At 43.7% G+C, this 12531-nt stretch overlaps 1 protein-coding gene across 1 annotated transcript in view; it reads left to right on the top strand.

The window, feature by feature from the left end:
- The first annotated feature begins 3202 nt into the window (after window positions 1–3202).
- Window positions 3203–12531, top strand: part of PEX5L (peroxisomal biogenesis factor 5 like) — a 206750-nt gene continuing 197421 nt past the window's right edge. The window contains exon 1 of the mRNA XM_042461020.1: window positions 3203–3793. Within this exon, the coding sequence (XP_042316954.1) occupies window positions 3773–3793 (21 nt within the window). The 5' untranslated portion in view covers window positions 3203–3772. The remainder of the gene's footprint in view (window positions 3794–12531) is intronic.

Here is a 12531-nt window from a genome sequence, read left to right as displayed (position 1 = left end):
TATGAACCATTCCCTGGTGAAAGGCAAGAGTATCTTTTGTCCTGGAAGAACTGTCTGCTCTCTATTCTCTCATCCATCCAAGCCTTTAGTCTGACCACATTTATGCCTACATTCTTTGGCATTGTCCTCCTTTCCTTCATCCTTTAGATCCTTTGTTACATGCCCCTAAGTTTTATCTTTGAATTATCCATGGGTCACATCAAAATCCATAATTTGTGCTCCAAAACCTGCCCTCAACTTATACATGAGGTCAACTTATTGTTGGGTATATATGCTAATAATAATCTTCCATGAGTTATTTTTTTGCAGAAACAATTTGGTTGGACACCACTTGAACTGCCATGGCACCATGCTATGGAATTCTGGAAGGCGTAGTTTGCTGTGGCACCAGAGCTCTCTGACAGAGAAGGCTAAAATGTCTCAGAAAACTACAATTCCCAAAAGTTCATAGCATGGAGCCATGGCAATTCAAGTGGCGTCAAAGTAGATTATTTCTGCAGTGTGGATGCAGCCTAGGAGTGTGGTATGTGGATGGCATCAGGTGACACCTTAAGGAGAGTGATACCACTGCTCCTCAAACACATGCCTTTGGGCAGAATTGGACTGTGGCATTCACCTGCTTCCCTTTAAAATGCTTCAAGAGATGGTGGGAATGGGGTGAAGCTCAGTGGGAGTTAAAGGAGACACCCCAGATTTTTTAAAATTAAATATCAAATTTCAAAATTTTATTTTTTTAAAAAATCAAAAATTTTGAAAATTTTAATTTTAAAAATTCTTTTAAAATTTTCTTTTAAAAATCACATTTTAGCCAAATCTTCTCTATGTATATGTAAATACATTTAGGTTGTGCGTATGATGTTGTAATTTGAAGGTGTAATTTTAATTTTGCTATTTGTTTATGTCACAACTATTAGCATTACATTCAGTGGCACATGGAATTGTGATGTGTGAGTAACATTAGTGCAAAAAAGCATTGCTAGGGATTCCACAAAAAAGGAGTTGCAAAAGACTGCAGCAACTATAGGACCATAGCACTGATCTCACACACAAGCAAAATTATGCTCAAAATTCTACAACATAGACTCCAAACATACATGGAGAGAGAAATACCAGAGGTCCAAGTAGGGTTCAGGAAAGGAAGAGGCACAAGGGGTCACATTGCAATCATCTGATGGCTAATGGAATGCACCAGGGAATTTCAAAAGAAAATCAGCATGTGCTTTATAGACTACAGCAAAGCCTTTGACTGCATATAGATCATGAAAGGCTATGGAGCGCCCTTAAAGACATGGGAGTGCCAACACATCTGATAGTCCTGATGAGGAATCTGTATTCAGTACAAGAGGCTACTCTCAGAACAGAACATGAGGAAACAGAGTGGTACCCAATTGGCAAAGGGTCAGACAAGGCTGCATCTTATCACCCTACCTATTCTATGCAGAACATATTGTAAGGAAGGCAGGCTTGGACATGGAGGAGTGAAAACAGGAGGTTGAAATATCAACAATCTGAGATATGCTGATGACAGCATAATACTAGCAGAGAACCTCACAGACCTGGGACAACTACTAAGGAAGATGAAAGAAGAAAGTGCAAAGGCAGGCCTATTGTTGAACATAAAGAAAATAAAAATAATGACCACACAGAACTTACACACATCCAAACTAGACAATGGGGAAACAGAAACAGTAAAAGAGTTCTCATATCTGGGATCAAACATTGATCAGAATGGGGACTGCAGCCAGGAAACCAGAAGATTAAGAATGGGGAGAGTGGCTATGAAAGAACTAGAAAAGATCCTAAAATGCAAAGACATACAATGCAGCGGAAAAGTCAGAATCATACAAGGCATTGTATTCCCTGTTAACATGTATGGATGTGAGAGCTGGACAGTTAAGAAAGACGATAGGAAGAAAACCAGTGCAATTGAGATGTGGTGCTGGAGAAGAGTGTTGACAGCCAAAAGGACAAACCAATGAATGGGTCCTAGAGCAGATCAAGCCAGAGGTCCCCCTGGAAGCCAAGATGACCAAACTGAGGCTGTCATACTTTGGACACATCATAAGAAAGCAGGACTCATTGGAAAAAAACAATAATGCCAGGAAAGGTGGAGGGAAGCAGAAAGAGAGGAAGGCTGCATGCTAGACGGATGGACTCTATCAAGGAGGTCATGGGTATAGGCTTGCAGAGCAGCAGGGGATAGGGTTTTTTGGCGATGTCTCATCCCCAGGGTTGCTATGGTCTGAGATTGACTGGAGAACAGTGAACAACAACAAAAGGATTCTGCATGGTATGAAATTGGAAGAAAGACCCGACCCCATATTCTTAAAAGTGAGATGGAAACTGCAATAAGAGAAATAACGAGGGTTATAGGAAGAGAGGGAGGCCGCGTGCCAGATGGAGGGCCTCTACCAAGAAGGTCACAGGGATGGCGTTACAGGAATGAAGCAGAGCAGTGGAGGACAGAGGGTCTTGGGGATGTCTCATCCACAGGGTTGCCAGGGGTCGCGATTGACTGGAGGGCAGCTAAGAACAACAACAACAACAACAACGATGTGGGGGGTGACACCTGGAGTGAGTGCACCGGGGGACCCCAGTCCCAGGGATGCCACTGCAGCCTAGGCAACTTTCTGCCTTCCAGCCCTCCAGGACCTTGGAGTGTGTTCTGGAAGGAGACGGAGGAGGAGAGGGAGGAAGGGAGGAAGAGGGGGGGTGTCCGCTTGATGCTGCCGCTGCTGCTGCTGCTGCTGCTGCTGCTCGGAGGCTTGTCCCTCTGCATCAGGCCAGGCAGGCAGGCAGGGGCCGGGGGAGCGCGCTGGTCCTTGGAAGGAAGGATCCCCGGATGGCAGCAGGAGGGAGGGAGGAGGAGGAGGAGGAAGGCTGGGAGCGCAATGAAGGAGCCGGCAGCCAGCCTCTGCCCCCAGGAGGAGAAAGAGGGAGGCGGAGAGGCAGAGGCAGAAAGGCGGCAGCCCAGCTGGGGCTCTGGCTTCGCAAAGAGCAGGCGAGGCGAGCAGGAGAGCCCCGGGCAGAAGCCCCAGCGCCAGCCCACGCCTCTCCCCTTCCTTGGCTCCTCCTGGCTGGAGTCTTCTCTGGGACTGAGAGAAGAAGGGAAGCGGCTCCCCTCCCCTTTGAAGGTGTTTCTTTGCCCCTCCACCTGCAAGAACTCCCCGAGAGAAGAGTCCAGAGGAGGAGGAGGAGGAAGGCTGCCCAGCCCCAAGGCACCCGCCTCTCTGCCCCCCAAGACTGCTTCCCTTTCCATTGCATTCCATTGCATTTGGAGAAAGGACCTGTTCAGTCGGGTTTTCTTTTGGCTTTGCTTTTTTTCCATTGACTTTTCCTCCTTTTCTTCTCTGGATCCCAAGATTGATTTTACTTTACTTTACTTTACTTTACTTTATTTTATTTTATTTTAATTTAATTTGGAGAAGCAACCTGTTCAGTCTGATTGTCTTTTTGAATTACTTTTTGCATTGACTCTTCCTCCTCTTCTTCTCTGGACCCCAAGATTTAATTTAATTTAATTTAATTTGGAGAAGTGACTGGTTCAGAGTGAATTTCTTTTGGCATTGCTTTTTTGCATGGCCTCTTCTTCTCTGGACCCCAAGAGTTATTTTATTTTATTGTAATTTCATTTCATTTCATTTCATTTGGAGAAGCGACTTGTTCTGTGTGATTTTCTTTGGGCATTGCTTTCTGCATTGCTTCTCCTTCCTCCTCAGCCCCCCCAAACTGTGGGCCTCTTGAGGGCATCGCTGGAGCCAGCCAAGCAAGGATGTACCAGGGACACATGCAGGTGAGTGGCAGCCTCAGGTGCCTGGTGAAGTTTCTGGGGGTCAGGGTGGCTGGGAAGTGGACTCTAGGGGTGCCTTGGGTAGAGAGAAGGAGATGCTCTCTCTTGGTCTCAGTGCAACAGGTGCCAGGCAGAGCCCCCTTTACCAAGCACAGGCTGGCAGCTGCTGCAGGAGGAGAGGTGAGCAACTTTGCCAAGGAACTTTTGGGCCTCATTGGCGTTGAAGCCAGGGCCCAGGGGGGATCAGTTGTCCTCCAAAGGAAGACCAGGTACAGCCAAGGATAGGACATTTCAAGGGAAAGCTCAAAAACACTCCTAAAGCCATGCTGCTGCTTCCCCAGAAAGGAGGACGTGGTGGCATTCCTCCTGGACTGAAAGTGGAAAGGGAGGACAGGTCCTGGAAAAAGGAGGACCTCCTTTGGAGGGCAAAAGCCTGGAGGAAAAGTGCTGGGGATCCAGTCTCAACCTTGTCTCTGGTTTCTAGCCTTTCAGAGCATCTGGCTGCCTGTATGTCAACTGAAGGGCAAACAATCCAAGGAGATATATTTGTGTCTGTGTGTGTATTCCTGGAAGGCTGCTGGAGATCTGTGGCAAAGAGCTCACCTCCAAGCACTCTCACCCTCCAAGCACCCTCATGTCCTGGGCGGGCTTGTCCTTTCCTGACCTTTTTGCCCCCGAAGGACCAGAGATGCAGTGGCCTCCGTCTGCCCAAAATTGCCTTCTGGTGACCACTGTTGTTGCTTTTAGGGGGGAAGTGTGATCTGATTGGTTTTGGCTCCTCTTTCATCCCCCAGTTCGTTCTCTTCTCCACATCTGAACTGGCAAGGATTGACCCCCCCCCTCTTTTCCCAAATAGACCTCTAGCACCAAACGTTTTGTAAGGGTTGGGATTTCAGAGGCACAGCTTGAAGATTTTGAGACAGGATCGCTCAGGCTGCGTCCACAATGGAGAATTAATCCAGTTTGGCCCCACTTTAACTGCCATGCCTCCATGCTATGGAATTCTGGGAGTTGTAGTTTGTTGGGGCACTGGAAGGTTGGGATTTCAGAGGCAAAGATTTTGAGTCAGAATTGCTTAGTCTGCATTCACACGTTAGAAATAATCTGGTTTGATGCCAAGTCATGTAAAACCGGATTATTTTTAAAGTGTGGACACTGGACACAGCCTTTGACTCCAGCTTCTCTGGACCCAAGTTTAGCCCTGGAAGTCAACGATGCTCTTTTTTGCCTTTGCTCCACTAGGATGCTGACTTTAACCTTGACTCCCATCCTTCCTTCCATCTTCACATGGTTCTTCTCCCTTACAGCTGTTCTTATGGAAAAGTGGTATCCACCTTTGGGACCGATGGCTCCTCTGAGCATCTTCTCACAGGTGCATCTTGTTGAATCCTTTCCCCATCCCATCTGTTTACTCCCAGTCCCCAAAGAGCAACACACCCCAATGTGTTGTCCAGAATGATGTGCAATGATGTGTACAGCAAGGATGTCTGTTGAAAGAGGGACTAGGCACCGTCTCCTCTCTGGTTTTCTGGTGATTCAAAGGCTGTTTGTTGATCAGCCTTGACGCAAGGCAGTGTCAACCACAGGAGTGGATATGTAACATGACACATGAAAGTTAAAGGAGCTTTCCTGACTCAGCGCTTCTGGCTTTCTCAAAGGGAATGCTGTGACTGAGGACTCTTCCTGGGTCGTTGCATTGGTTCTGTAATTAATAAACAGGTGCAGCTTTGCAATATTTTTCTGGAGGGGAGGCCTGCCAGCAGAAAGGCAAAGATGGCTATTATAAAGAATAAAGGGAGAAAGTAACTGCATTGTGTGGTTGACAATGAGAATAAAATGCACATTGCTTTTAGATTTAAAAGCAACACACATTTTAACTTCCAGGCAATGCAATCGCCCTTCCTTTGTTTTAGACTAATGCAATCCTATCCATTCAAATTCTATAACAAGTTGGGAGGTAGATCTCTCTCACAAGTAGATTGATCCTCAAGTCAGTTAAATGTAAGTTCATAGTTTTAAGCATGAAGTTCTGCTCCTGCCTACACAGAACAAATCCCATCAAAGTGTTTGAACAGAATCTGATACATGCCTGTAGAGTTCTGCAGGAATTCAAGTCGTACATCAGGCATCTGCCTGTTTATCTTTAATATTTGGACTCGCACAATATGTCACCTTCTGTAGAAAAAAGCATGTTTTGTGAGTTAAGAAAAAAGGTGTTTTAGTGGCAAATGTAAATATGCCCATGTACTACCTGAAGAGAAATAATAGTGATTGGTTTCCTTTTAAAGAGATGCATTTAGGTTCACAGACTTGTAAATCATCTTGAATGCATACAGTCAGTGAGCACCACCTGTTTTAAGTCTTAAAATATAGTCTTGATTTCAGAGGAATTTTTATGGTATCTAGAATAGTCTCAGTAAACAAATTTATCATGAAACTATTTGAAAAGTTCTGCTAGATTAAAATTTCTCTCATTTCCTTTAATGTAGATATATTATATGTTCGTGCATATTTGAAAGTAGTGATCCTTACTAAACTAACTTTGTTCTAAGGAAGTATGCATATGATCACCGCTTCATGCCCCATCTGTTATCAGCCTCATAAACATATGTTAAGACCCACATCCACCAAAGGCTATTTCTCTCTTCGTTTTAACAATACATAATGTCTGATGGTTTGTTGTGGGCCAGGGAATTTATAAAGTGAATTAATTTTTAACATACTATCCAGCATGATATAATAGTTTGGGTGTTGAACTAGGACTTTGGGGACCAGGTTTCAAATTCCCACTCTGCCATGAAACCCACTGAGTGACCTTGGGCAAGTCACACTCTCTCAGCCTGAGAGGAAGGCAGTGGCAAACCTCCTCAGGAGCGTGTCCAAAGGAGGGCGACTAAAATGGTGAAGGGTCTGGAAACCATGCCCTATGAGGAATGAGTTAGGGAGCTGGGGATGTTTAGCCTGGAGAAGAGAAGGTTAAGAGGTGATAAGATAGCTCTGTTTAAATATTTGAAGGGATGTCATATTGAGGAGGGAGCAAGCTTGTTTTCTGCTGCTCCAGAGAACAGGACCCAGAACAATGGATGCAAGCTGCAGGAAAAGAGATTCCTCCTCAACATTAGGAGGAACTTCCTGACAGTAAGGGCTGACAGTGGAACAAACTCCCTCGGAGTGTAGTGGAGTCTCCCTCCTTGGAGGTTTTTAAACAGAGGCTGGGTGGCCATCTATCGGGGATGCTTTGATTGAGATTTCCTGCATGGCAGAATGGGGTTGGACTGTATGGCCCTTGTGGTCTCTTCCAACTCTACGATTCTATGATTCTATGATCCTCTGAATAAATCTTCCCAGGAAAACTCAATGATAAGTTGATGTTAGGATTGCTATAAGTCAGAAATGTGTTGAAGGCAAACAACAACAATATTTGCTTGAGAATTAAGTTTTCATAATTTCCAGGTATTGGAACACCTATGATTTTAGTTGTACATTTGCAAAGCCTGTTGGAACATTTATTTTGCTTGGTCTTCTTTTTATCATTTTCCTCCAAGCCTGTTTTCAGACATTAAGCTAAGTTCAGATAATGCCCGGGTACAAAACTCCAGATCTTTCCAATTCTTCTTCTTTCTTCCAAACCTAGCTCTTCTTTAGCACTTAGTCTTATACATTACTACATAGGTCAAGCTCCATAGAAACTATTGGAATATTGTGGTTGGTTCTGTGTTTATAGGATAGGAAGGATATTGAAAAACTGAAAAAGAGTAAGATGAGGGAGGGTCTAGAAGAGAAATCTGAGGAAAAGGCAGAGGGAGGGAAAAGGGCCAACCTACAAAGATGTTTTTTAAAGAAATATACGTTCAAGAGTTTGCTTGCACCCAGTAGAATGCAATAAAAACAACAGTTTTCATTGAGTGATAGAAATGTACACTCTGCATTAAATATGTCAAGCACTAAAGATACCTTTAAAATAAATACCTAGCACTTTGGGTATTGTATTTTATTTCTTCTAGTTACTATAAAAACTTAACTTAGAAATAGCTTTCTGAAATTATCTGTTGTGGAGACTGGGGTGAAAAACCATGTCAGTTTCACTTTGTCCTGTATTTTTCTTTATTTTTTTAAATGAAGTTTTGAAATGAAGATGAGATATTAAGGGGAAAACACCAGTTCTTACAGTGGAAAACAAAACTGAACGTGCCAACAAACATTGCCTCCTTGTTCTAGCCCTGTTTGCAAAGAGCTGAAGAACCAGCTAAAGCCCAATAGGACTTCAGGTTAGACATTTCCAAAAAGATTCTACACAGCCAGGTACTATTTTTTTCCAGAGCAGTTTGTGACATGAGACAATACCACAGCGCACTATTGCTGTTGTTAACTGCCCTTGAGTCAACCTCGACTCATAGTGACCCTATGGATGAGGCATCTCCAAGCCGCACTGCTCTGCTTTGGTCTTTAAGATTCAGCCCTGTTATCTCCCTGATTGAGTCTATCCTTCTGGTGTGTGTTCTTCCTCTTTTTCTGCTGCCTTCTGCCTTTCCTAGCATTATTGTCTTTTCCCATGATTCATGCCTTCTCATGATGTGGCCAATGTTCAACAGCCTCAATTTAATCATCATGGGCGCAGGACAGACTGTCCAAAAAGGCACCTAGTTTTGGTCCATGGGGAAGCCGCAGGCTCCAGACCGTGGGACTTCCTCACCGACCAAAAAGAACCCCTGAAAAGCACATTCTTCTTGCAATGCCATTATGATGTCACAGTGCACCAATGGCACACTCGTGATGTCATAATGGCATGGCATCATGTGGACACTATGCGTCCAGCACATAACAATGGCGACACCCATCTGTACAGAGCACTGCCATTTTGACACCCTCGTCACGTGCGAGGGGCGTCTAGAAGCACCGCCCCTCACACGTGACGAGAGCATCCTATCCCGTCCATCTGGACTGGGCCTTGGCTTCCAGGGAGAGTTCAGGCTTGATCTGTTCAAGAACCCATTTGTTTGTCTTTTTGGCTATAGTGCTGTTATTCCACTTAAACTGCCGTGGCTGCCTCCTGCGGAATCCTGGGCTTTGCTCTTTGGCCTCACTAAACTACTTGCACAAACCCCAGAATTCCACAGGAGGCAGCCATAGCAGGTAAAGCAGAATAATAATATCCCTACTTGAAGGGATCTTGTTTGCAATTTTTTGTGGGTTTCTCAGACTATGTGGCCATATTCTGAAATAGTTTATTTCTGACGTTTCACCAGCAGCTGTGGTTGGTATCTTCAGATGATGCCAGCCACAGCTTCTGGCAGCATGTCAGAAATATCAGAAATAAACTCTTTCAGAATATGGCCACATAGCCCCCCAAAACCACAAAAAACTATGAATGCCAGTCATGAAAGCCTTTGAGTTCACATTGGATCTTGTTTACTTCAGATGGATATCTATAAATGTGACTGCCTATAGGCACTGGTTGCATTCAGATATCACATGCTGGATCCTCTGATAGTTATTATTATTATTATTATTATTATTATTATTATTATTTTGAAAATCAGGAACCATGACATAAATGGTTTAATACACAAGTTCCTGGTCAATTTGTTTTTCATATCCACACTATACATCAAATCATAGTTTTCTGGTTTGGCTGTAACAACAAGCTATGATCTGGTTAAACTAGGAAGTCAAATACATGTATGTCAAATACAAATGCATGTAAGCAGGGATGAGGTATGGAGCACAAGAGGTCAAGAATAAGTCAGGAGGTAGTCTCTTTCTAATCTTTGGTTAAGAATCATGATGACAGAATTGCAATCCATTGATTTCCTTAGAGGCTTTTGGAATACGAACATATTTTCACAAACTGCAGCAATACATTATTAAGTTTGGAAACAAGCTTATGTAGGCTGCAGAAAAGATGCACATCTGGAGATGCAGCAGTAGTCTGAGAAGAAGATGCACATCTGGATTGCTTTCCAATTAGATATCTCTAAATAAACAGTATGAATTTAGCTCAGAATTATTGTACAGTAAACATGAGGATTATCATCCAACTAAACCCAGTCATAACTAAGCTCCAATGAATGGAAGGGAATAAGACTGAGTTGTGCAGCTCAGAAAAAGTTACTTTTATAGATCGTATCTCCTGGAATTCCCCATGCCAGCTGGGGAATTCTGGAAGTCAAAAAGCTCTCCTTAGGTGCAACCAGTTTTTACCTAATGCTTACAATGGGATTGAAATAAGGGCTAAGCCTTTCTGATTGTGACCTGTGTTGGAGCTTCCCTTTTAAATCTCTGATTAAAATAAAGGATTGGATCTAGACAGAAAGTTCTGGGATGCCACTTGATACCTCTGAATTGGTAGGAAGGCTAAAACTGAATCAGTCTCAGAGGAGAGAGTTACATCAGTCTTTCTGAGTGATTAAATTTTGTGCTCCACTAGCTAATAATAAATCAGGAAGTAAAAGGAAACCTTCCAAAGCATCATTTGTGGTGAGCAGTATTGATCTTTCAGCACCAGTTTTGATGGGCAGTTAGGTGGAATTTTGGTGTCTAGCAGCTTGTCACTGTGATATTTCTGTCTGTAGGGTGAAGGTGGGTAAGTCTCTGAGATTACTGCTGAGATCTATTGTTTGCCCTGACTTCCAAACAGATCTGATTCACTCCTGTATCTTTTTCATTTCTAGAAAGTTCACAACCCTCACTTGTGGTTTTCTTTCATTTGTCTAAATCCCACCTTCATCTCTGTTCCATGCATGTTCGTATCTGATGGTGAGATCTTATTTATTTCTTCCCACATGGAAATTCTGACCCTTTTTGTTGCATTTCCTGCAGTCTGTGCATTTATTGACACATCTTTGCTGTAACATGAACCTTTGCAGCCATTTTTGTCCATTGAGTAAAAGCATGCTTGTTTTTTTTTAATCACACATAATTTAGATGTTCATGTTTTTAGATGTATGATTTATGTGCATTTTGTTCTGTGAACTGTACCACAAACTGCATAAATGAGTGGAAGGTGTGCTTGGCCTCACAGTGAATCTTGGGGGTTCAAATGGGTAATTTTGGTGAGAATCTCAAAGCCACCTACTATCTTTTTCATCTCTGTTTCCCAGTAGATGTTTAAGAAGAGAAGAAGGGCCAGAGAAGCCTCCTATAGAGCTCTGAGCAGTGTATTTCCTTAGAGAATGCTTGCCATTTGACTCCTCTGTCTTTGAGGAGACATCTGATACTATAGGTAGACAAGAACATTTGGGAACCCTGTTGATTTGTAGGGTCTGAGAGGTGGCAAGGAGTTATTTCTATCCTCCCCATGGTTTTTCTTTTTTCTGTTACCTGGACTGACCCTTTTCTTTCTTTCTTTCTTTCTTTCTTTTAGGTCTCACTTTTTCTAACATGGAGGATTAAAACAATGTGCAGCTAAAATTTTAATAATAAAAATGCTTAAACATTAAATAAGCAGTTGTAATACGTAATATGAGTGTTGGACTACCATTCTGGAGGCCAGGGTTCAAATGCCCCCTGAGCCATGAAAAGCTATGGGTGACCTTGGGCAAGTCACACATTCTCAGCCTCAGAGAAAGACAAAATTTTGCCAAGAAAACCTCATTATAAGGGTGCTGACAACTTGAAGACATAAATTGCTAACAACTTGAAGGCATGCAACAACAACAACAACAACAACAAGACTAATTTAAAATAATTTAAAATGTATTTAAATCATGGTTAAAGATCTGCTAAACAACAGTGTGATGTGGCAGCCAGTTCAACAGAGTGTCAAGATTTTATCTTGTGAGCTGCCTTGGGTTCCTTTCTGGGAGAAAGGCAGCATAAAATTGAAATAAATATAAATTGCTCAATCAAGAGAAGTAATAGTATCACTCTATTCTGCTTTGGTCAGATCTCACCTGGAATACTGTGTCCAGTTCTGGGCACAGAATGTGTCGGAATGTGTCTAAAGAAAGGTGACAAGGATGGCCAAAGGTCTGGAAACCTTATGAAAGTAGGTGGATCTTTTTGTCCGATGAATCGGGATTCCTGATTAAGGAATAAATTTAAATTACACCTATAACTTGTGTTTATTCCTTAAAATGAGTGTGTGTGTGTGTGTGTGTGTGTGTGTGTGTGTTTACAGAAAGTCTGTTGTGTTTTAAACAGTGGCGGGGTACAGACCGCCCCTTTGGGGCGGCCTGCACCTGCCAATTTCCCTGACGGATCGGGGCCTCAGCGGCCACAGCAGCAGCCCCAGAGGCCCCAATCCACCGCTTTCCCAGGCCTCAGGGAAGCGGCAAAAGGCCGCTTCCCCACGGCCTGGAAAGGGGTGTCCTTGGGGCTTCATGTCCCAAGGACACCCCAACTGCGGCGGGGAAAGGGAGAAAGGGGCCACTCGGTCCCTTTCTCTCTGTATCGCTGGCACGGCCGTTTAAAGGCCGCACCAGTGATACGCGCGGCCAAAGGAGCTCCAAAATGGAGCTCCTTTGGCGCCGCTGAAAGGGCACCATAAGCGCCCTACAGCAGCGCCATGACATCACACCTGCACACGTCATTTGTACGCGGCATGTCCGTCATGTCAAAATGGTGGTGCCTGTGCAGACAGGGCACTGCCATTTTGACGTACAGAGTATGTCCTAGGGTTAGGGAGCGTGCAAATGGTGCGTGCTCCCTAACCCTAGAATTGCCATCGCCACGCCCCATTTTGGCAGTGTAGATCCCGCCAGTATTAGCTATCTTAAAAAAACAGCTTATTGTGTAATATT

Source organism: Sceloporus undulatus, chromosome 3 (genome assembly GCF_019175285.1).
Source record: "Sceloporus undulatus isolate JIND9_A2432 ecotype Alabama chromosome 3, SceUnd_v1.1, whole genome shotgun sequence".
In the NCBI taxonomy this organism is placed as follows: Eukaryota; Metazoa; Chordata; class Lepidosauria; order Squamata; family Phrynosomatidae; genus Sceloporus; species Sceloporus undulatus.
Note: the sequence above shows the minus strand (reverse complement) of the source record. Positions and strands in the feature narration are given on the sequence as shown.